The 26,899-nt window shown below is 35.3% G+C and overlaps 1 protein-coding gene across 3 annotated transcripts in view; it reads right to left on the bottom strand.

Moving 5' to 3' along the window:
- Positions 1 to 19,986: 19,986 nt before the first annotated feature.
- LOC131029577 (uncharacterized) overlaps positions 19,987 to 26,899 on the bottom strand; it is a 136,005-nt gene continuing 129,092 nt past the window's right edge. For all 3 annotated transcript variants that reach the window (XM_057960101.2, XM_057960100.2, XM_057960102.2), the window contains one exon: positions 19,987 to 20,456. In XM_057960101.2, the coding sequence (XP_057816084.1) occupies positions 20,283 to 20,456 (174 nt within the window). In that variant the 3' untranslated portion in view covers positions 19,987 to 20,282. The remainder of the gene's footprint in view (positions 20,457 to 26,899) is intronic.

The raw sequence follows: 26,899 nt of genomic DNA, 5'->3' as shown, positions 1-26,899 counted from the left end.
GACAAGGCACGGTGACGTAGTGCTGACGTCGGGTTCTCTCTAACCCCCTCTGGACACATAAAACTCCAAACTTGAAAATGACAGTTAAACTGTCATTTTTGGTTTTTAAAGCAGTTTAAAAAATAAAAATAAAAATCGAGGTTCGATCGAACCCCCAAACCCACGTAGGGTTCGATCGAACCCATGTTACGGGAGGGGGGGGGTTCGCTCAAACACCCCTAGTTTGTTCGAACACCCCCCCCCCCAAAAAAAATAAAAAATAAAAAAATCCCCACCTCTGCCAATTTTCTTTGTTGGCAAAAGTGGGAACCATTATTGTGGGATAGCCCACACCATTTGCACAATAACATTATAATATAATTCTATATCTACTAATTTAATGTATCTCTTTATACAATATAAATATTATTTTCAACATGGTAAACAGGGAAGATAAAAAGAATAATTATATACTCATATAGTTCACCAACATATTCCAAAAGAGTTAATATAGGTTCACATAAGGGTGGGCCTTACACATCACATGGGATTAAGACACATATTTACATCTTGTGTACTCCTACCGCATCACCTTGCCTATATAAGCAAGGAACATGTACATTTGTATTCATATCCAACCATTATCAATCTATGCATTGTTATGTAAGTTATCTTTCCATTCTCTCTCGTGGAAGCTATTTTGTTCTTGCAAGGATCTTGGGGGTGTTGAGAAATCATCTATCTACTCATACATATAATAACCAACAAATCATATGCTCATATTGTTGTAGCAACAAAAGGAAACCAAGTAGTTAAGAATGAATGCAACAAAAATAGTTTGATTTTGAAACCTATGGCCTCAAATGAATCTTGCTTAAAATGAAAGGCTCATATTGTACAAGGATGGTTGGTTAGGAACCATCTACTGCATTCATGGCATCTTGGGGTAGATGGAACAACATGACACACACAAATTATCCTTTTACATCTTTTCTATGTTTAAAATTCATATTACACAAACCCCTTATATATTTTATATGTTGATCATTTTTTTACTACTTCCCTTATTTTTCTCCATCTCTTCTTCTTTCTTCAAAATTTTCACACTTCTATAAACTTTACAAACCTATCAAATTTGCAACATGTAGAGATTCTACAATTTTCTTTTGTTTTTTCTTTTCATTCTCTCTTCAACTCTTTTCTTTTTCTCTTTCTATCTGGTGCATCACACTTTCAATAAGTTCACGAACTTGTCAACTTACTAACATCGGGAACCTTGCAACTTTATTTGTTTTTTCGTTTCTCAATATATCATACTTTTATCAATGTGGTGAACCTTGTTAACATTTTTCCACGTTCGTGAACCAATGATCATGTTGACTTTCATAAAAGCAATTCAACCTATTCTCTTTGTCGGAGATTTCAAAAGGTTTGTGAACCTACAAATTTCTTATTTTTGCAAATAAAATAAAAATGTAAACTCTTTTCTTATAGTGTATTTTGACAATTTAGATTTAGATGAATGATTGAAGTATTATAGAGTAAACATACACAACACAAAGAAGGCAATTAGAGGGGGCCAATTGAAACTCACTCAAATCATATACAAATGATGATAAAAAGGGCAAGGGCAACAAAGGGGGACACAAACGTATCCAATTACATAATATAGGAGGCCTTTGAATATCGACACTAACTATCCCCTTGTGTCTTGACACCTTGTGGTCCTTTCTCCTTCCTCTTTGATCTTGTGTAGGTTTACTTTTGTTTGTTTTTGCATGTGTATATTAGGTATATATATTTTGTATGTGTTTGTATCTATATATATACATATACATATACATACAAACACATGTGTTCAACCCAACAATAAGAATAAGAACTCTAGTTGAAGTCTCAACCCGAAGTTTGAACATTCACTTTCTAGAGTCACTATTTCCATAGCTAGTGTTCATTTGATTGTCAACCCAGGGACGTAATACTTGAAAGGGGTCTGCACTATATATGCACTAAGTTCCTGCAATAGCTACCCTGCATTACTGCAACAACTAACATCTATGTAGAAAAGGTAAGCAAGAATTGAAACTATTGAAAGGCTACAAGAAAACTTCTGCATTAACATAAATTCATTCAAGCAATACTGGCTAAGTTCAATGCCGCCGAACAGGAATTACTCTGTTTTGGTTTGGCTGCAGGAACAATCAATGGATCTGTTTCCAATGGCTGCAGGAACAGTCAATGCAAGAATGTCTACTGCAGCTAAAGAAGAAAACTAATTTTAACAAAGGCACAAGAACACTCACCAAGTGGGTCCCCTTTAATGAGTGCCTCCAGGCTTCCCAAAAACAACTCTAAGTGCTCAGAATAACATATCTTTATTCATTGTTCTTCGGAAGTCATTATATGATTCAAAATCAAAAGAAACTCAAAACACTTGTAACTTTATTTCTAAAATCCTTTGCTCTGCTTCTTCTCTTTTCTATCTAACCTACAAAAAGAGATAAAGACCCTTATTTAAAAGAAAACAACTACTTCCTACAACACAGATCACACCGATAAGAAGAGGTGGATAACTAATCAAGAAAGGAAACAATCGAAGTTAAGTCACTGATAATGTGGATCTAAACCGAACCACAGTCATAACATATCGTGGCGGTATTTACAACATTAATGTCAACTTGAGTAAGACATCAGTAACATTGCACGATTACTTTTACTTTGTCGTTCCTTACACTCATCAACATTTCTGCTGATTCAATCTTTCAGTCACCTCCTTGAATATCTCTTTCTGCTGGCGTGACAGGAGAGCCTTCTCAGTAGCATCAATTTATTCCTACAATTCAAAAGAAGGAACATACACATCTATTTTAATTAGTCAAAACATCTATTAATTTCACACATGATATTACCTAAGACAATCTGCATGACAACAGGAATGAATAACATGGCTGCAGGAACAAACTGGCAAAGGCAAAACATATTTTAATAGGTTCAGGTTAACATCTGAAATACATATATTCAACTATTGATACATCATTACTATCATGTAAATCAAAATACGAGAAAAAATTAAGAGTTCTGGGGATAAAAATATGCTAATATCTCAACTCATCATGCCCCCCAACTTAAGGTCTTGTTGATCCTCCAACAAGAGGACAATTCCTGATTCTGGCACTAACTCTTAAGTCACCAACTGTTCCTTGACTTGTTCCTCCTAAAGCTAAATTCCAATAAAACCCCTTCATCTTTTCTAGTCTGGACCATCTGGCCTCCTCTGTAACTGCTTCATAGGGCCGATCTGTAACCTTACATCCCAACAATGGCTACATAAGTATAGGGGGCTGAAAGATCAAAGGTAACCAGTTATTGGTTTTCATCCTGCCGAGTTGGATATATTTAAGGCTCTTTGCATAACTGCATGAAAATTTGGCAGTGAATGAGGTTCCCCTTGTTTCAATTCTTCTGGCAAATTATTCCAACGCTGAGTTAGGCCTTCAATTGCAACTGCACTTTCATTTTGAACTAAATGCTCATATGCTTGGAATATTTCTTCTCTCATTGGCAACACTTGATTCCTCACATCTTTCCTTACCAATAGCTTCTGCCATTCATAATAGAGAACTCTTGGCTCTTTTGCTTCCTTCCTTAGTGGCAATGGACAATCAAATTCAATATCCCTATGTGTTCTGGCATGTGCTCCCATGTTGATCTCATTCTAAATCCATGACATTAAGGCTTTTATGTGGATATCACCAATGTATAGCAAGGGATTCCACTCACTATCAGAAGTTACAACATAGTTATGCAAGTAAAGTTCACACAATAAATTTTTTACAGTTGTTGGGGAAGTCTAATAGGCATCATAAAATTCCTCAGGGGTTTCTAAAGAAGGCCTAAGGTCCCTGACAATGCAGTTTAATTTAAAATTTAAATACCGCTCTTTCAAATGTAGAGCATAAACTCTTGACGGTGCCCTACATTGCATTAACTCGGGGACCATACTAGTGATTGCAGGTTCCTCAAGTTGTTCTGCCACATATGCCAGACTTGAAAGTCTGTCAACATCATCCTCCTGAATTTCAACCTCTGCTAGGCTCTCTTCTTCTGATGCTTCTACTGAAATAACCTCTGTTGCATCACCTGTTGGACGACCTTTTTGGGTACTACTTTGAGTTCTTCTTGCATAAACCTTTGGAGTGGCTGCAGGAACAGTTTCTACCTGTGGCTTTGCTGCAGGAGTGTTTCTCTTCGGTCTACGCCTCTTGGCTGCAGGGGAAACTTGAGTTACCTGCGACTGAACCATAGGTTCATCTTCTGCATTAATTACTTATAATTCCTTCCCTTTTCTTTTAGAAGATGTCGCTTCTCTTTGAAAAAAAGTGGAGGGTTGCTTAATGTTTGTCTCAACCATCTCTTCCTCTGTAATAGTCACAACTCCTTCGCCGATGAGAGATTCATTCTCTGCAGAAATTATAGGAGAAGAGGGTTCTCCCATTTCCTCATTTTCAACTGCTAACTCATCTGCAACAGGAGCATCTTCAACCCTAAACTGTAATATGTCTTCAAATACCCCCCATTCCATCTATGAAATATCCCTAAGAGAACGTTCTACCAGCAATTTTATCAAACCATGATGGCTGATAGAACGATTTCCATTCTTTTGTGTTTATTTGGCACTTGTGGAAATGAGGTGATATAAATTTTTTGGAACATTCACTCTCCGGCCATGTTGTAAATGACTAAGCAATTTGAAATGGGGTGAATCTAAATTTGAATACCTCCCTTCGCAAGTAATGTACTTCATTACATAGAAGGCCACCTCGGGCCATTCTGCTAGAAGGGATACCCTTCTGGTTCCTTTCTTGTCTACTATTAGAGGTCCATCTATGGGGCGTGTAAATTCTACTCTGGCGCTTCTAGCATCCTTTGATTCAGGAAACAAATCTCCTTCCTACAGCAACCCTGTAACCTCAGCTATCCGCTGCTCTGTAGCAATGACCCTTAATCCTTTAACAGTAGCCTGCCCTTCGTTAAATGAATGCATAAACTCAGAGGCAATGTCTTCATTATAATCTGTTATTTTCAGAAAGTAGACAATCCAACCATGCAGCCGAAAATAATGCTCACAAAGAGCATCCTGTAGCAACGCATCATGGATTATTGGTTCATGGCGGATAGGATCTCCACCCATTTCTTAATCTGTTAATGTAGCAATCTCTACAACTAAGAAACGAAGAACCAAAATACTCTACAGGCTGAAAATTGAAACTTCCTTACATATTTCCAAATTTGGCGGCAGAATTCATTACTTTCTTATGCCAAAGAATATCTCATTAAAAGAATGATAGCAAGCAATAAAATCAAGGTACTGAAAAGGACGAGTAATTACTAATTTTGGAAATTAGACCATAAAACACCCCCCAACATATTTTGGCATGTGTCCACACATGCTGAAAGGATTTAGGGAAGTGTACACGGATTTAGCAAAGGCAATAATCATAATGAAATCATAAATGCCTAATTAAAAAAAATAAAATATGTACATACCTGCAGTCGTGCGAAAAGAATAGTGAAATGAAATGATTTGACATGAATGAAATGACAAATAAAGAAATGAGATGGGATGACGTGGATGGAAAAATTTATTTATGGAGAATAATATTACCATAAGACATGGAAATATTGTTATGAAATGATGCTTGGAGAATTATGAAGTGGCAGGTATGTTCGCTGCGGAGGCTGCAGGAACCTTACCTCTAATACTTTCTTCTATTGTAGAAGGAACTTGCCCAATTGCTGCAAGAACCTGTGTTTGATCCTTCTTGACGAATTGTTGCAAGAACTCTTCTTTGGTGGCAGGCTTATGATAAAGACGCAACTTGTGACCATTTACTAAAAGCTTGAACTGAACTGGGTCAATTGTGGTCAAACGAACAACTCCATTGTTGAAAACTTCCTCTATGTCATATGGACCTAACCATCTAGTTTGCAACTTTCCCATAGTATCTTTATATCTCGAGTCATACAACAATGTCCAGTCACTTTCTTTGAACTTTTTCTCCTTGATGTATTTATCATGCCACTTGGCTCTTTGATTTTGAATCAGTTATGTGTGTTGGATAGCCAATTTTCTCCATTCATCCAAAGCATTCAATTGTTGAATATGATCTCTTTGTGCTTTAGAAAGTGTCATATTTAATTGCAAAGTTGTCCTCAGAGTTTTATGCTCAAACTCAATAGGCATCATTGCTACTTTTCCACACACCATCTCAAAAAGTGTAAAACCAATTGGTGTCTTCCAAGTTGTTCTATATGCCCAAATTGCTTCTGAAAGTCTGTGAGACCAGTTTTTTTATGAACAGCCACTGTCTTGGTAAGAATAGCCTCTAGCTCCCTATTTGTGACTTCTACCTACCCATTAGCTTGTGGATGATATGGGATAGATTTTCTATGCCTTATATTGTATTCATTGACCAAGGCTGCAATTAATGTAGAAGTAAATTGTGATCCTTGGTCCGATACAATTTCCCTTGGTACTACATATCTTGTAAATATCTCCTCATAAAGGAACTCAGCCACCTTATTATCTCTTGCATGTGTCATGGCGTGAGCTTCCACCCATTTGGTTACATAATCAGTACATACTGTAGACGTATAAAAATGACCATATTCCTAAATAAATATTTTATGTTCATTTCTCTATTTGATTAAATCTAATTTAATTAAATTATCCACATTCTTCTATTTAATTAAATAAATTATTCAATTTATTTAAATTAAATTCACTATACCATTTAATGAATAAATCATTTTATTCAATTAAATCCCCCCTATCCACTTTTAATTAAATTCAAATTTAATTAAATAGTTATCCTAAAATTGAATAAATCTAATTTATTTAATTTCTCCAAATTACAACCAAATTGAATGAAATTCTTTATTTCAATTAAAATCCTATTATCCCTCCATCCACTTGCAAAATCCCAAACCCCTTTCTAATCCCTTCTAGAATCTTCTAATCAAACTAACCCCTCCTCTAAACTTTGTCACATTCCTAAGCAAAAGGGAAGTCACTTCTCAAAACCCTTAAAGTCTTTGATAACCATTAAAGGTTTTCAACCTTCAACCACCAAAACCCTTAAAGTCTTTGAAAACCATTGAAGGCTTCCAACCTTCAACCACTTAATCCCCAAAGTCTCCAATAACCATTAATGGTTAATTCAAACCCTCCCACATGGTTAAAACATTTGTTTTGACTCAACCTCTATCCAACCCAAGGGTCTCATCAGGCCATTAATGCTTTGACCATGATTATCTCTTAATCATTTGCACAAAGGTTTATCCTTGGATTAACTCTTAATCCAGTGGGTAAGCCTAACTTAGACTTGACCCTTAGCCTTTAGATAACCATGAGGTCTTCTCAGGTCTTTAATGCCTCCAAACTCTTCTCTTAACCCAACCCTATGTTGACATTTGTCACCATTTCATTGGTGCCAATTGTGCACATGGATCCCCAACTTTCAAACTCAACCATTGATTAAACCATTCAATCCTGACCATCCATTGCCCTATTTTTGCTATAAATAGAGCTCTCATTCCTCCATTCTTAACAATCTTCTTTCAAATTTGAAGCATTACACTTATGCTCAAATTCTTTCAAGCTTTCTCATTTCATATATGCTCATCATTTAGCCTCTTTTAGATCAGGAATTAGACTAAATATGCATGCTAGAGTACTTTCTTTATCATTTTAGCTCAATCATAGACTAAATATATCATGTTAGGATAGTATTCATACTAATCTTGTCATCTTATCATCTAGTTTATTGCATTTCTAGAATCATACATAGCTTAACATCCATTTCATACTAAAATCTATCAAAGCATCCCTCGTTCTTACATTTGCCATACCTAAACCATTTTGCTCAGTGATCTGAGAGCAAAAACATTGGTTTGAGGGACATTGTGAGATAGAGAACCATGGGACCCTCCTTGGGAAGCTGAGTAACACTACGTTACTCCATAGCTTGCATCAAGAAGTCCTGTGTGTGTGTGTGGACTAGTATCTAACAATATTTTCACATATTGAATTCCATCAGCCCACTTTTCCCGCATACACATACCAAAATGTAATATTTTCCATTAGAAGGGGGATCAATTGGGCCAACAAAATCTAATCTCCATTTATCAAATAGTGCAACCAATATTTGTGGATACAATGGCATCTCATCAGATTTAGTTGGTCTCCCCATGCACTGGCATCTCTTCAGATTTAGTTGGTCTCCCCATGCGCTGGCATCTGTCACATTTCCTTGAATACTGTGTTGCATCCTTATATAATGTTGGCCAATAATATCCTGTGTTTGTTATTTTGAGTGTTGTTCTCTTAGCAGCAAAATGTCCTCCACACGGCTCATCATGATATGCATGAAGGATATCATATGTTTCATCTTCTCTTACACATCTTCTCATGACTTAATCAGGTCCAATATAAAACAAACAATCAACAATCCATGAGCATTTAAAGCTTTTCTCAATTAGCAACCTTCTTTCTTTAGGAGAGAAATGAATTGGCATTTTAACAGCAGCTAAATAATTGGCAATATCAGCATACAAGGGAGTGTGGGATTGTATAAGGAATAGATGTTCATTCAGAAAAGCATCATATATGGTTATAGGATCTTCTTGCAACTGAAGCCTTGAAAGATAATCTGCAACCACATTGGACTTTCCTAGTTTATCAATAACTGTGATATCAAATTCCTGCATCAATAGTAACCAACGAGCTAATCTACCAGTAATTGAAGGCTTATTCATGAGATATATGATTGCAGTATGATCAGTATGCACAAATATGGGATATCATGTTATATAGTGTTTGAATTTGTTGAGTGCATATATAACTGTTAACATTTCTTTTTTAGTGACTGTGTAATTTAACTCAAGCCCCTACAAGTTCTTGCTAATATAATATATTGCACTCTCCAAGTTATCAACCTTCTGTCCTAAGACTGCTCCTATTGCATAATCAGATGAATCTGTATGAATTTGAAATGGTAAAGACCAATTCGGACCTTTAAGAACTGGTGCTTGGGTCAAAGCTTGCTTGAGCTTTAAGAAAGCTTCGCTGCATGAAGAAGTCCATTTAAATTCCATATCCTTGGTAAGTAGAGAATATAAGGGACTTTCAATTTTGCTGAAATCTTTGATAAACCTTCTATAATATTCGGCATGACCAAGAAAACTTCTGACATCTTTTTGCTTTACTGGTGCATTGATATTTTGAATAACTTTAATTTTTGTTGGGTCAACCTGTATTCCTTTTATAGAGATATGATGACCAAGGACTATACCTTCCTGCATCATAATGAAGCACTTCTCATTGTTTAATGACAAACTATAGTCTTCACACTGTTGCAAAACTTTCTTCAAGTTCTCTAATGCTTCTTCAAATTCAGAACCATAAGTTGTAAAGTCATCCATATGAGTTTCCATGATGTCTTGGAAAATATCTGAAAAATATGCTTATCACTGCTCTTTGAAAAGTGGTTGGAGCATTACATAATCCAAAAGGAAGAACAAAATATGCATATGTTCCCCAAGGACAAGTAAATGTAGTCTTCTCTTGATCCTCTGGGGCAATTTGAATCTGGTTGTAGCCACTGAATCCATCAAGAAATGAGAAGTATCTCTTCCCAGCCAAAGAGTCTAATACCTGATCCACAAATGGCAATGGAAAATGATCTTTTCTGGTTGCTAGGTTCAAAGCTCTGCAATCAACACATACTCTCCATTTTCCCCCTTTCTTAGGAACTATTACCAAAGGTGATACCCATTGACTATCACAGATAGGATAGATAAACCCAGCTTTTAATAACTTCTGCAATTCCTCTTTAACTATTTCTTTTAATGCACTATTGATTATTCTTTGTGGTTGTCTAAGTGGGCTACAATCTTCTTTTATGTAGATACAGTGGGTACAAACTTTGGATCGATTCCATGCATATCCTTGTAATCCCATGCAAAGTCATGTTTATGACATTTGAGCAAGTCCATAAGTGCCACTTTTTGAGTTTTTGCAAGATCACTGTTGATATTCAAATATTTATTCAAATCAACTTCTATTTTGATAGTAAGATCAATCTGGGATATATCAGAAAAATGAGAAGTACAGACTTCCTGCGGCAACAAAGAATGCAATATATGAGAGGTTGCAAGAAAGTTTAAGTCTACAATATTTGGTACTAACTCCTGCAATTGTTGTTCTTGTTTTAACTCATTTGTCAAAATTTTATAAAGAATTGAGTCTTCATCATGGAATTGATTGAATGGTCCTCTATTAATCATCATAATGTGATTAATAGAGTCAACTCCTTCAGATTCTTCTCCCAAATCAAATGGCTTGTTGTTGATCAAACCGGGGCTGAGCAGGAGAATACAAAGCTAATATTTTTGTAGAGTTCCCATCTGAAATAGTCATATCCCCTGATCTACATCCAATATATGCATCAGCCGTGGCAAGCCAAGGTCTTCCCAAAATCACCAGATATCCTCCTAATGTTGCCTTTGGAGATAGGATCATAAAGTCTGCAGGGTATTCCTAGGAATCCAAAGTAACAACCACATCTTCAATCATACCATCAGGTCGAACTGTAGAGCTGTCAGCAAGTTGTAGGACTATAGGTGTAGGTCTAAAACTATTGATTTCAAGTTGCTGCATTACTTCTCTTGTCATCACATTAATGGCTACCCCTAAATCAACCAAAACATTATTTATTTGAGTTCCATTAATGACTATATTCACAATAGGACTACCAGGATCAGAATACTTAGGAATTGAAACTTTTCCTAGCATAATATCTATCAGTTGACCCATTACATGCACTGTTTGCGGATCTTTCTTCTTCCTACCAGGCTTTTTTAGACATGCTTCCCTAAGTGCCTTACTGTATATAGGAACATCTTTTATTGCTTGCAACAATGATATTTTAATACATACATCTTTCAGTTGATCTATAATATCAAAACCTTGCTCCTGTTTTGTAAGAATTTCTTTTTCTTGCAATCTCTGGGGAAATGGGGGTAGTCTCTGTTTCTGAGGTATTGTGGCTGTTGGGCTAGAGATTTCTTGTTCTGCGAGCATTTCAATTATAACTGGAGGAGATGGATTAGGCAGAGTTGTCTCGGATCTGAGGTGAATATCACTAATAGATAAAGAATAGGTTGGGTATTGATTAGGATCAGCTGAATAAACTTGTTGTTGTTGTTGAGATTTAATATTAGGATTTGTCATAGGTTGAGTGGGCAATTGTGTAGGTTTAGGTGGAACAGTAGTGGCTGCAAGGGGAGGCATTATTGCAGGCAGTTGTGGTTGTTGACTAGGCTGTTGATATCCAGAAGATTGATTAGTCCATGGTTGACTCCCCCTCCATTGAGGAGTAGGTTGCCAATTCCCCTGAAACTGGTGCCCTTGTGCCTGAGGCGGAGACCAATTTCCTTGTGGCTACTGCCACTGTGGAATTTGACTAGCAAAATGTTGCCCTTGGCCTTGAGGACCATACCAGTTTGGATAACTACCAAAATTTTGAGCATATGGTGATTGCCATTGATTATTTGGTGCATAAGAATTTCCACTATAACCAGAAAAAGAAAGTGGATCTGGAGGCATACCTTGTCTTTGGAAATTTGGTCTTCTTTGAGCAACATAGAAAACTTGTTCATCATCACCTTGTATTGGCTTGAAGTCAGGAACCTCAAGATTTGCAACCATTTTACATCTGCAGTCTTTTTTCCTTTGTCTACAATGAGGGCAAGATTTTGTAAGAAATGCATCAGCTTCTTCATGCTTCTTCTTAGCTGAGAGTGTATCCAATTGAGTAGCCATATTGTTTATGATATCCTCCTCAAAGTCCTTCAACAAATGGCTAAGTTCCATTCTAGAAACTCCAATACTAGATGTCGATGAAGAAACTCATGGCTTGAAATGCCTATTTTTTTTAGAAGCTGATCTAGAATACTTCTTACAAATTTGTCCTATTTCATTCCATGTAGATTGTGTAATGTCACCTCCTCCCATAAGATCCAAAGCATCAGTGCATTCATCACTGATTCCCCTTAAAAATATCAGCTTGAGGGAATCTTCATTTAGAGTGCTATGCTTGGACTTTTTGACACTAAACAGAAACCTTTCCAGGCAATCCTCAAGACTCTCATCTTCTTTCAGTGTCATTCTAAAAATATCATCCCCATGACAATCAGTGCCTCTACAATAATCTTTATACTTTACAAGAAACAATCGTTTCATCTCATCCCGTGTATTGATTGTGCTACTACCCAAGCTCATAAACCATCTTAAAGATAATTCTTTCAAAGTGGCAGGAAATATTTTGAGTCTATGGGCATCTGTAGTATAATCAAAACTCCTACAGAGAACATCAAACTCAAACAGAAATGTGTCTGGATCCTCTGTCACTAATCCATAGAATTTAGGGAGGGAAGAAGCCAGAATGTTCTTGAGATTAGCATTATCATGTTGATCAGAGATGGGAAACTCAAATGTTGGGTCCAAAGGTGGGGGTGGATTATTCCCACTAGGAGGTGGATTTCCTTGCATTGGACTTGTGGGGGGATTTACTAAATGAAATTCTTCTTCCGGTTGTCCAAAAAGGAAATGAAGGCTGCCTTCAGGAAATTCAGATTCAGGGTGGTTCAAGTTCTCTGGGGTTTGATAAAGTTCAGCAAAAGGATTTATATCTGGGGACTTAATTTTTGCATGATTAGGATGACTGGGTAGAAATCTACCTAGAACATCTTTTCTTCGCCTATGCATGCAGGTTTATAAAATCTTTTCGAACAATCAGGTATGTCAAAAACAAAAAAAAAATAATTAACTGAAAACTGAAGAGGTAATAACCATAACAGGTTCTTAGTTTGACACCATCCCCAATAATGGCGCCAAAAATGTTCAGCCCAACAATAAGAATAATAACTCTAGTTGAAGTCTCAACCCGAAGTTTGGACATTCACTTTGTGAAGTCACTATTTCCATAGCTAGTGTTCATTTGATTGTCAACCCAGGGACGTAATACTTGAAATGGTTCTGCACTATATATGCACTAAGTTCCTGCAATAGCTACCTTGCATTACTACAACAACTAACATCTATGCGAAAAAGGTAAGCAGGAATTGAAACTATTGAAAGGCTATAGGAAAACTTCTGCATTAACGTAAATTCATTCAAGCAATAATGGCTAAGTTCAATGCTGCCAAACAAGAATTACTCGGTTTTGGTTTGGCTGCAGGAACAATCAATGGATCTGTTTCCAATAGCTATAGGAACAGTCAATGCAAGAACGTCTACTGCAGCTAAAGAAGAAAACTAATTTTAACAAAGGCACAGGAACACTCACCAAGTGGGCCCCCTTGGATGAGTGCTTCCAGGCTTCCCAAAAACAACTCTAAGTGCTGAGAATAACATATCTTTATTCATTGTTCTTCGGAAGTCATTACATGATTCAGAATCAAAAGAAACTAAAAACACTTGTAACTTTATTTCTAAAATCCTCTGCTACGCTTCTTCTCTTTTCTATCTAACTTATGAAAAGAGATAAAGACCCTTATTTAAAAGAAAACAACTACTTCCTACAACACAGATCATGCCGATAAGAAGAGTAAAATAACTAATCAAGAAAGGAAACAACTGGAGTTAAGTCATTGATAATGTGGATCTAAACCGAACCACAGTCATAACATATCGTGGCGGTATTTACAACACTAATGTCCACTTGAGTAAGACATCAGTAAGCATTGCACGATTACTTTTCCTTTGTCATTCCTTAGGCTCATCAACATTTCTGCTGATTCGATCTTTCAGTCACCTCCTTGAATATCTCTTTCTGTTGGCGTGACAGGAGAGCCTTCTCAACAGCATCGATTTATTCCTGCAATTCAAAAGAAAGAACATACAAGAACATACACATCTATTTTAATTAATCAAAACATCTATTAATTTCACACATGATATTGCCTAAGACAATCCAAATGGCAACATGAATGAATAACATGGCTGCAGGAACAAACTGGCAAAGGCAAAACATGTTATAATAGGTTCAAGCTAACATTTGAAATACATATAGTCAACTTTTGATACATCATTACTATCATGTAAATCAAAATATGAGAAAAACTTAAGAGTTTTGGGGATAAAAATATGCTAATGTCTCAACTCATCAACATGTATGCATACACATATGCATACATATCACACAATGCTTTGTATTTATTTCTCTCCTTTTTCTTTTTAATACATTTTACTTCTCATATATAAATTTAAGCTAGTCATATAACACACGCACACACACACACACGCGCACACACACGCACGCTCACGCGCACACAGACACTATTCTATTAGTGATTTCAAAACCCCTTTGCCCCCTTTTTTTGTAAATTGCAAGTTTATTTTGAAACCTGAAAGCCCCATTTACTTTGTTAAGTGAGAAGTGCTTGTATTCTTCACACCATGGATATGGTTTATGCAAAACCACCCCTAAATTTTGAATTCATTTAATGTTCCATTAACAACACGCATGTGGGAGGGCGATCAAATTTTTAAACACAATTTTTTTCCATTTTATCTTCCCCCATAATTCTTGGTGCTCAAGCTTTCTACACTTCTTCTATGCTTCATATTCCCAAACATTTTGAGCTATTTGAAAGTTTTTGAACATTATTGTAGGTTCTTTTTAGATTTCCACTTTCTTTCATGTACCATCTTGATATCCTTCATTTTTTAATTACACTAATTTGAATACTCTCAATCTTTCTATCTATTCTAATTAATTAATTTTATAGTATTTTTAGTGTTGATTGAACCAAAATAAAACTATAATTTTTTACCAATTTACAACAAACTACTTGTTTACTAAACAAAAAGAAAAGTTCATTACTCTTTCACAAACTTCATGCTTTAGTAATAATTTTCATCACCTTGTTGTTTCGTAGGATAGTAGCCACTTGCCAAGTAGGCTTAAGGGGCCAAATAGTGTATTGAATTAGTGAGGATGCCAGATTTATTGATTACAATAGGTAAAGAAAATAAATTATGCAACCATTTTTCCTCTTAGGTTTCACAATCAAAAGCACAAGAATATTTTACGTCAACATTGATGTAGGGGAGAGAGTGAGAGGACAAAGAAGGGTCAGCTATAGTAAATATAATGCAAGCATGGGATGCATAAGTTTTTGTTAGCATATCCAATCTACTAAGTTTTATATATATCTCACTCAAGGGAAACTTAAACCACTATCACTTTGTAATACATGTTCCTTCCGAGCTAAAAAAAAGTTCGTTAAACAAATTTGTTTGCAAAATTGTATCTCCCATAGGAAGTGATTAGATTTGGTTCATCTATGAAACACTATATAAGCCCAAAGTTTTGATAATTATGATTGTATGCCTACAATTTATCCACCCTAACAATGCTAATTAGGTGCCCACAAAATCTAAATGTTAGAGTTAATATTCCATCAAAGGATGGTATACCCCCAACTTAATATGGTTATAAAATGCAATGTCAAGAATTGAAGAGAAGACATTTTGTTTGAATTACACTTCAATAATGGAGCCATTACTTGTCAAGGGTTGTGATGAGAAGTAAAGGAATAGGGTAGAATGCTATATGATATTAAAATAAATGATCAATAATTCCAAAATTTTCAATTGTACGACTCTTATCATTTTTTAGGACATTCAAAAATTAAGTGTTAAATAACAATTCTTAAAAAATCATTCTTGTAGGGATGTAATAATCAATTATAGAAGTGATGGAAACCTAATCACGAAGTAATCTTGTTGATGGAAATTATTATAGTAGCCCCCTATCCTTTTACCCATTCTTACACACTTATCTTTATGCATTTAACCCTTAACTCATCCTTTATATGCACATACTTCCATATATTTGTCTATAACCCACAATTATTACATCCAACACGAACACAGTTATAGTTGTTATCTATCTAAATCTAACTATTTGACTACCTTAGATCATTTCTATAGCACGAATTGATCTTATGGTTGCAAACTTGACCTTCACCTTTTCAATTTTATAATTCAAGTTTGATTATTCACCCCTCTTCACCTTTCTTGCCCACAGTTGACTCATTTGTGTGATTTGCAACTATGTACTACTAGTATATAAGGGCATTCGATTGCATTCATTTCATGTCCTCAAACATCAAAGCATCATCTCACATCTAGAGCATTAAAGAAATAATCAATGGGAAATCATTTACATTTGGTGCATTAAAAAGAGTAATGCATCCACATTGTAGGGCCCTTATGTGCGATATTCGATCTTTTTACACTTTTTGAGGGTTAAACTACAAGAACTTATCTCCTTGCAATGAAACAATCACCTTTAAAGGTATTTTTATATGGTGTTGTACTCCATACCTTTAAAAAGAAAAAAAAACAACAACAAATGAACAACAAAGCATAATTTCCACAATCATAGATTTAATCTAGGTGACCAAACTTGGCCCCAACCAACACAAAGGATTAGCATAGAACTTGAGACATTCCTCAAAGAGATCACATTTCCAAAATAGAGTAAAAAATTTCTAAAATCTTCTTCATACAACCATCATTCTTCAATTATTAAACTAAATGCCTTTCTCATTTATTACAACAAATATACTTGTCTAAATAATCAATTTAATCTAAACTAACTTGTTACACTAAGAGGCGTATCATAGTCATAGATGGATGAAAAAACCTCTGTCAATAAAAGCAAAAAGCAAAACTAAACCAAAACATATTCTATTTTTGTTATTAATTTTATAAAAGCAATGTTTTTAATTTTAAAAATAGAAAAATAGAAATTCTATTACATTTTATGAAGACAATGTTTAAAGAAAAAAATGCAAAACAAATTTTATTTTTGTTATTGATTCTATAAAAAACAATGTTTTTTAATTTAAAAAACAGAAAAATAGAGAAAAAAAAATAAAATTCTATTATATTTTATGAATACAATATTTTTAAAAACAAAATTAAAAAAAAGCTGTAACTCAACTTCTATATTTTATTTTAAAATTTTCTTATGATTACTTTTATTTTTGTTTTGAGATTTTACATGGAATGATATTTGAATGAATAAATGAATGAATGATTTTAATGATGTCCACGAGACTAATCAGTCTATGGGACCAAGAAAATCACAGCACTAGACCCTTTGAATTACTTTCCGTGTCAGATCTCCTGTTATGAATCTTGACCACATAGCTAGCAGTTTGGTTGATGTTGTCCTCATCAAATAAATGATACATGTTGTCAGCATTCAAGATAAACTCATATTGAGCACGTATATCATCGTAAGTAGTGCACTCAATGAGAAAGTGACGTTCAATCTCTATAGCACCCGCCTTGCAGAACAAGCAAGTTCTCTCCTCCCAGACCTCTTTGGGTCTTTGCCACCTACCTGTTTCACATCTGAGATGATGTGAACCAATCCTTAGCTGAGCAAGTAACAACTTTGTCTTCCCTTTAATAGTTATCTCTAAGTATGCTTTCTCATCATGTTCTCCGGTTGGGTTAAACTCTTTGATGTAATACGCCTTTTTACAACCAATGTGATTAGTCCATATGGCAGTTTGAAACTTTTCAATGACGAACTTCTTTATTTCCCCATTAGTATTAGGACATTCGTGCAATTGGATGTTCCATTTGTTCAACAACTTTTTGTTTTGTTTTATCCAAGTTTTCTTCCTACAGTTAAGACCTTCTTCCATCACAATCTTGGTCCACCTTTGGTTATTCATGTTTTCAACCTTCTTTAGATAACTTATTAACCGGATTATAACTGATGCCTCCAATGGAAAAGTACCTTCTTCAACTAAAAGGATATCATAAGGCACTAAAGTTTTAACTTTGAGATTGCTTGTGATCAAGTGCTTTTGAATTCTTTCTAACTGTCTCCACCCACAATTTGACATGCTGCCCCCCAAACCTCGCATCCATATAAAACAACTGGTGTGACCAACAAACCAAAAAGAGTTTTCTTGGTTTTCCAATCCCACAGCTCAACTTTTCTGCACCTATTATGAAGTAAATATGATGCTTTCCATCCCCCCTATATCCTTTTCGCTCTACATGTTTCCCAACTAAGTTTACTTTGAAATTCAATGCCAAGATATTTGTATTCTTTCACAATTTCCAGCAGACTACCTTCAAAAAGAAATGTAATTTGCTTAGCTTTCCTCTTTAGAGAGAAAATCATGATCTTGGTTTTGGTAATGTTCACCTCCATCCCTACCTCTTTACAAAAGTGCTCTAGAGCTCTTAAGTGTTTTCTCAAACCATGAGCTGTTTTAGATATAAGGATAAGATCATCCGCATATAAAAGTAACTTCACCACATAATCTGCAAGATGGACACCTTCACCTTCTGACATGCTTAACCATGTTTCTAATTTATCAATGTATAAACCAAACAAAGTGGGAGATAGGAGGCACCCCTGCTTAACGCCAATGTTACTACCAAAACACTCGGACATTCCTTCACTGATTCTGATTTTAGCTCTAACTTTCTCATAAAATTTATGGATAGCCTGCTCTATTTAAACTCAGCAGCGATAAAAACCAAAACAAAACGCAATCCATTCATTGCGAAGGCAATGTTTTTTCTATTGAAAACAGAAAAATCCTGTCGCTATTTTTTTTATTGTTTTCAAAACTTAAAACCTATCGAATATGCTCTATTTAAACTCAGCAGCGATAAAAACCCACGTTTCGAAATTGGAATCAAAGGTCGCCAAACTTAGGCATAAAGTTAGTGAGAAACTGAAAGATCAAGTAATTCATTCTCTCAATGATAAAATTGGCCATCTCAATAACTTAATTATTATTTTCAAATACATAGTTATTCCAATTTATCAGACAATTTTAATTTAATCCTAGCGCAAATTGAGTGAGACCAATGAAAATCTCTCCCATGCCCTTCAAGAACAGGTCAGATTCTCTCAATTTATTCAACTTTTTAGCTTTCAAATTCACAATTATCACAAAATTCAGAACATTTATTTTAATTTTGGTTAAATTCAGCTGTTTTGTTTTTTCAATTTCGCCGTTATTTCAGTAAAAATTTTTTTAATGTTTTGGTTGAATTCATCTATCCTTTAGTAATAGTTGGTTTCAACTATTTTCGACTCTCAAATTCAATGTTTAATTTATTTATTTATTTTTATTAGTTCTCGTTATGTCAACTGGTAATATAAGTAATTATCTGTATGCATTTAATTAGATTATTGTAGACTAGTTTGTTTTAATCTACAATTCTAAATGGCATTTCTTAATGAGCTTTAAAAGTGTAGAAAAACATAAGCTCTCGGTTGGATTTTAACTTTTTAAGCACTTGTAGACTCAATTTATTTTCAACAACCTTTTCTCATTCTTTCCTATAGCACACAAATCATAAAGCTATAGGAATTGTATGTAATGCCTTTTCTTTTCTAGAATTGTTTATACGATGTAATTGAAAAGTGGGCTAAATAAATACAGGTGTTCCTCAACATACTTGGAAAAGAGAGTCTCATTTTTCCTAATTCAACCATAAACACTACACTAGCAAGCTGTGGTTTAAACTCAACCCTTCTTAATTTGGAAATGTTTAATCTCAACCAACTTCCTTAAAAGTAATGCTTATGCTTCCCCTTCCTTGAATTTGATCAATTTTTGATATATGTTCTGAATCTCTATGAAGTAGTTTTTCTCTCTTAGAATGCTTCATGGACCTTTGAATTCTTACATCTTATTGTTTGGCTCTCCCCTTTTGAAGCTACGAACTTTGTGTATTCTAGGCCAGGATAAGAAAAGTATAACTTGTAAGATTTTGCAGAGCTTTGTAACTTTTACCTTCACTAGAAAACAAAACCCTGCAAGGTAGCTAAAATTCCAACCAACAACTAAAATTGCTGTGTAGCTAGAAAATAGAAAACAAAAACTGGAGGAGAATAAAAAATATGACTTAAACATATAGGTTGGACAGTAAATAAGTATTTAATTCTATCAAATTAAACAATTTTACTATCCAAATATCCAATTCTAGCAACTTTAAGCATCTGGCATGCCTGCTACATACCACAACATTTGGTTAGCATGATGTTTTGTAAGCAGCATCAGAGATTTTGTTATATATATATGAGAGATCTTTTAACCAGATTAGAGTTTCTAAATTGATTGATGAGAGAAATGATATTTCAGTGATGTGAATACAAACAGAAGTTTGGGTGGTGATCCACTAATTAAGGACTATCCTTATGCCAAATTAGATGATGAATTTGAAGTGCTATCCGCTTAGATGCTCCAGTTGCACCCATGCGCTTCAGCCCATTTTCCTTGAAAAAATTCATGAATCTCTCACCCTTCAATATCTTTGTCATCTCACCAACAATTGAATGCCTTGAGCACAATATAACCTACATAAATGGTTATTAATCAGTCATTTTCAGTAAGGAAATAAATGCTTTCACCTTCAAATAGAAAATAAAAGCCTCATTAAACTATTCATGTCAAGTTAAAATTTTTATTTCCATTTTATTTAATACAATAGAGTTTAATTAAATTATTGAAAATTTGAAATAATAAGATAACTGCCTCATAACTACCTATAGCTCAACTGATTATAGGTAACTTACAACTCCCTTAAATCACTATCACCTTATATTACTTCATTTATATATGGTTCCTACTAAATTAAATTTTAATTTCATGTTGACCTGCTTATTTTGTGCATCACTTTTATGATACTAAAAAGAACTTCATGGATTCCAGATGTGTGCATAACCACGTCGCCTGAGTGTGTTCTCTATGGCTTCCCCATGCTCCACAAAACTTTCATGTGTTCATTTTCACCTCATACAACTCTTCCATCTCATTAACATCTAGAGATAGCCTTCTAAATTTCTATTTGTTGGTGAAAAACGTCCAATTGAAAAGCAGTTATCCTAGCTGCAATTCCTCCATTGATGTAATATCCCAGTAAATTTTTTATTTTTTTTAACAGTAAGAGTTACAAGCAAACACAACAACCCGTTAAGGTTAGAGAAATAATCCAAACTGCTGAAAGGGAACCCTTCCACCTTTTGTTCACCGAGAGCCCCATCTAGGAGGGTGAGAGCATACGGTGCTCCGGGGATCGTTAGCACCATAAAACAAACTGAAAATTACAATGCCTGGGCGGCAAGCCAGCCCCTTCTGCTTATCCAGCAGGATAGAAACCAAACTCTTGGCGGTAAACCAGCCAAGGGAAAATAACAAGAAACTGAAACTCAATCACTCTACCGCATATTTCAGCGGGAGGACATTACATTAAGATATCACTCTACCGCATATTTCAGCAGGAGGACCATTGTATTAAACTTATCACTTGACCACTTATTTAGTGAGAGGACTGAGTACATAAATTGAATTACAAAGCAAGAAGGCGGCAAGCCAACCTCTTCCACTTATGCAGTGGGGATTACAAATAAGAATAGCAAGAATGGTTGATCAGTACTGCTGAAACAACCTTACAAAATAGAGATAAGATGAGAAGAGAAATGCAGATTTCTACAACAAGAATATAAATTTCTGTTACAACCAATCTGCAGGCTGAAAGTACAAATCAGCAGCCTATGGAAACACCAAAATGCTCATAACTCCCTCATTTTTCACCCGAATCAACTCAAATCAGTCCCAAACCCACAATATATCACTCACAACAACAACCAATCCAAACTACAACCCAAACAACCCAATATTTATTTGGCACGCATCCCAATGCAAGTACAAAAACCCATGCTATGCCTAGGAAGTTCGATTTTGTCTAGGAAATTCATTGCTTAATTAAAATTGCTAAAAACTCACACAATGTATCGCCATGGCTAGGAAGGAGGATAGAGCTGATACCCATAACTGTCGGTCGCTCCAGCAGAAAGGTGTGATTGAAAATGTGCTTCAGCCACAAGCAAAACCAGCAAGTCTCCAGAATCACTTCCACCAAAAATGTCTACAGCAAACTTTGAGAATGTAGGAGAACATGATGCACAGCTAGGTACTGTATTTCAAGTACGAAACCAGGTAGCACTAGGGAGACGCACTCCGAAGCCTCAAGTTCTGTCGCCAAACCGGCAACATAACATTACAATTTTTTTCAAGATTCCCAAATGAGAGCCCAAGGCTCTTATTTATAACTTCTCATCAACCAGATTCAAATGCAAATTTCCCCCAAACTCCACTTCCTTCATTAGCATTTCATTTCACCTCACGTGGGCCCATGTGTAGCGCCATTCTCCTAAGTCAAACCTCACGCTAAGAAGGCATGGACCCACGTTAATTACTTGGCAAATAATAGAGATGTAATATAAAATAATATCCCTCCAAATAAATTCGACATCCCTTATTACACATGAATTTCGCCAAATACTTAGGATAAAAATAAGCATTAATCCCAAATTCAATAAATCAGTAGCAATTAATCAGATTAATTAAATATTAAACCTTATGATAAGGAAATAATATTTAATTGTCACTTATGACTCCCGTACTGATAACTATCAAAACCAGGATGAAATTGAGCCAGGATGACCACTGAATTGCTGCAGAATCAGGACCCTATCCACTACCAAAAATAGAATTATGTCATACTGCCACTTACTAAAATTAGTAAGTCTAATGCTTCGAAAAGAATGATCTTCCCGCCCAGAGATAGAGCATGGAGAGCTCAGTAGGACAGTGTTACCAAAATAGCCATCCCCTAACTTACTAAAAATAGTAAGTTCTCGTTTCATCAATGCTGGACCCTTCATTCTTCATTCCACCTAGCCTACGGGTCTCAGGGATAGGCTAATGGACCACTGGAAGGTCATCAATGAGAAGGGGACATCACAATTGACCAGAGTCGATGGATCCCTTGTAATCCTAGTGAAGCCATTGGAATACTAGCTTAACGCTATCTATCCAAAGATATAAAGATGAAAAAATAAAAAATTAGGGAGTTGCTAAATATCTAGAGACAAAAAATTCTTGAATTTTACCTCAAATCACCTCATCTCCTCATCATACTACGAAGCCTAGTTACTAGACAAGAACCAGAGCTGGGTTGGACTCATTTAGCTGATTTTGGACTCATTTAGCTGGGTTGGACTCAACAAATTGAGAAAACTATGAAATATAAGAATTTCTTAAGCATTTAAAGATTTTAATATGCATTATTGTAATGTCCCTACTAGTTAGAGATCACTGTCCTACAAAACAAACCGTTAGAATGCAACACATATAAATATAACTAATCTAATTTGCAATTAAATTTGAATTACTTAATTAAAACTAATCTCAATTCTTATTTAATAAAAAGGATACGAGTGCAGTGCTGGGACATGTCCTTAGGCGGTTGGAATGCTCGCCTTCTTGGAAACCATCTTGGTTCCAAGCCATATCAGGAAATTGAGGGATAATTCGATTCCTGTCTTGGATGTACATCTTACATTCAAGCCTACCAAGGAAGACCATCATATATGATCAATTCCTTGCCTTGGATGATGCATCTTCTCATCCAAGTCTACCAGAGAGGACCGTCCAGATCCGTCTCTTCTTGGGTGAACTTTTGACACCCAAGCCATAACATATATGCATATCCATACTCAGTATATACTGCCTACTAGGGATTATCATAATCCCTGAATAAGGCTAAGGGAATTTCCTCCCAATAGCCTCTATCATATAGCCACATTATTCATATAACATTCTACAATTCATTATCATTTTTCAATTCATAAATTAAGCCTATATTTACATGATCCTACATACATATAAATATTCTGCATACATACCTATATTCATTGCTACATACACATGAGATAATATTACTATCCTACTATAGTTCTTGTTAAAGGAATGGTATGTATTTATGTATGGCAGACTATTTAGTAATATATATGTGTGTGTGTGGCACACACGTCCACACACATATATTTACCCCTGTGGCTAGTAGATAACACTTACCTGTTCGCAGCCCGCAGTAGCAGTTCCCAGTCCGTAGTTTGTCGTTTGCTGTTTGCAGTCCGCAGTGGCAGTTTACAAACTTCCTCTCTTCGTCACCTCCTCCGTCACTGCTGACTGACTGCGAAACTCCTTCCGAGCTCTCCTTTATACGTGCTTCCTCCTTATTCCTCCTTATCCCCAATTGGCACTGGGAGGGGAGTATTTAACCTTCCCCCATATCGTGGTGAAAAGTCACTATGTTTCCCCTTAACAGGCAGCACCTCTTTTGAATGGTTGCTGACTTTCCACTCTTGCCGTTCCTTTCCCAAAGTGCACCGCTTCATATAGTGTCTTGTCTTAGAGACTATTCAGGCCACCATTTAATAGGTGGTTATCGGTCTTGGTGAATATAGGATATAATGGGTCAACCATTAATATACATGTTTTAATATAGAATCATCATTCAATATTATTAATGTACATAATTTTAATGTATATTGTTTATATATATATATATATATAATGCATCATTTTTTATATGATGTACATTGCTAACATAATAACATCATTTTAATATTAATGTAATATGATATAATTTTGATATGATTTTAACATATTTTATGGCAAAAATTACATTAATTATTTACTATAAATTGGGGAACATGACAATTATTCACTAGATCAAAGGGAACAACGGTTTAAAATATATATAAAAAAATTGTCAAGTGTGTTTTAGGTATAGAAAACTCTCGAGTTATGAAATCCATGGCATCGAAACAATCTCAAAGATCAATGCCTCTACTAGGAAAGTCCTTGCTCAACTCCTAGTAGCTTGTACAACTTGAAGAAAAGGTATGATTACTCTAGAATTTAACGACTCAGAATAAAATGAGAAATTTTTCAACCTCTTTCAAAGAAAAATATGCAAAGTACAACCAGCTAAGGCATGCGCTATCCTCCAAATCTGAGCGGCCAACAAACACAAGCCTGAAAAAGCAGTGATATCACTCCAAAAATCCCTGCAATATTTACCAGAAACAAACCCCAAAATTTGCAATCAAAATACTATGAATATCTCCATTTTCTTGAAACCCCAGAGTTAAAAAACCTATGAAAAGCAAGGGTGATGCTTGTATGAAATCACACCAACCAGCTAGGATGGATCTTTCACCACCAAGGTTTTCGTCCTCAATCAATCTTGGAAGAACTTCTCTTCACTCCAACAACATCCTGTTATGTGTGCGAATTTCAATAATACAAATAAGAGCCAAACTCCTCTTATAGAGTTGGAGGGAAAAAAGGAATTCAAAATTAAAATAAAAATCATTTTCCCTCAAAGGCTTTTTAAGTTTTTTGCAATATAAAATTAACTTATGTCCAAGTCCCCTTTTCCATAGGCATCCACTTCAGGGAACATAACATAACTAAATAAAATTAAAACACTAAAGTGAATATTATAATGTTACCTTTATAATTTTAGTGCAATAACTTAAATAATCCAAACCATTTGCAGAAAGCACTACAAAGGCATTGAAAACTGAAATAGATCACGCTAAGAAGAAATTGATGCTGAAGAATGATGATAGGTGCCAAAAAGGGCACTTACAAAAAATATCCATGTTCTCCAAGAAATGTGGAGAACAACCTAGACAACCAAAAATGTTACAAAGAGCATCACTGCAAACCTGAATACCAACTAAACTCCAAACCATCACTAGATGCTAAGAAAACCCTAACCTGAGCTCTCCAAGAACATCGGAGTCCCCTAATCACCACCTATTAGCCTACAAGAACTCTAGAATAGGCTAATGATCACATTAGCTAACTAGGCATGAGAAGGGGATATTGCACTATAGCAGCTATATTGACTCCAAAAGGTAGGTGGAGATAAAAAAATATTACACTCAGAGCCTCCAAATATATAATCGTTGCCTTCCTTGATATATGTTGTATAGCTACTCCTTGGCTAGGGTACGACTAGGATGTAGGCAGTAATTAAAATATATTCAAAGCACTTTCTCTCTTCACATCACACAAAGCACCCAAAATTCTTGTATCTTCACCACTCTAACAATTGCAAATAGATTATTGTTTTTTTTAAATCAAGTCCAAATGTGAACCCTATACGAATCCACGATGAATCTGGCTAGGAAGAAATCTTCATCCTTGAAGCCAAATTCCTCTTTGGTTTTTGTCCTAAGGTTTGAAGTCTAACTTGTGTCCAAACTTTCCAATAAGACAAATAAAATATCCAAGATATCCAATTGAGCTCCCTGATTCCTCTTTTATAACTTCCTCGAGAACTTTCGAGAAGTTAAAATTTAAAATTCACTTTTCTTAAAATAATCACCTTTTGGCCCCCATAAAGTGACTTTATTTTATTTGTACTTTTTAACTTAGTCACTTCATAAAATTAATTAAATAAAGTCACCCACAACAACTTAAGGTAACTTAATTCAATCAATTAAAGATATTCCCTTATTTAATTCTCCAATCAGCCTATGGGAATAAAATAGGCTAATGACACTTCTCTAAATGCTTAAGATGAAGAAGGGGACATTACAACCTAAGAAGAAATAACAACAAAATGTACATGTTTAATTCACTTATGCACAACATGAATGCTATTATTTTTCTGTACCTTGGAAAGGCCTATGATGATATCCATGATTATGCCTCTTCACTTTCGATTAGGCAAGGAATGCAACCATCTTGCAATATGATTTTGTTTCATGTGATGACAAATGATGCCTTCTTCCCAATGCTTGAGGACACCCTCAAACTCCTACAAGGCTAAGGGTTGCCTTATGTGAAAAATGAGATCATCACCATGCTTTTGCTATGCTACCCTAATCTCACTATGAGCTAGATCTCCAAATAAGAATCAACTTGAATCCTT

The sequence above is a fragment of the Cryptomeria japonica genome, chromosome 3, assembly GCF_030272615.1.
Source record: "Cryptomeria japonica chromosome 3, Sugi_1.0, whole genome shotgun sequence".
NCBI lineage: Eukaryota > Viridiplantae > Streptophyta > Pinopsida > Cupressales > Cupressaceae > Cryptomeria > Cryptomeria japonica.
This window is presented reverse-complemented; position numbering and strand designations above follow the sequence as displayed.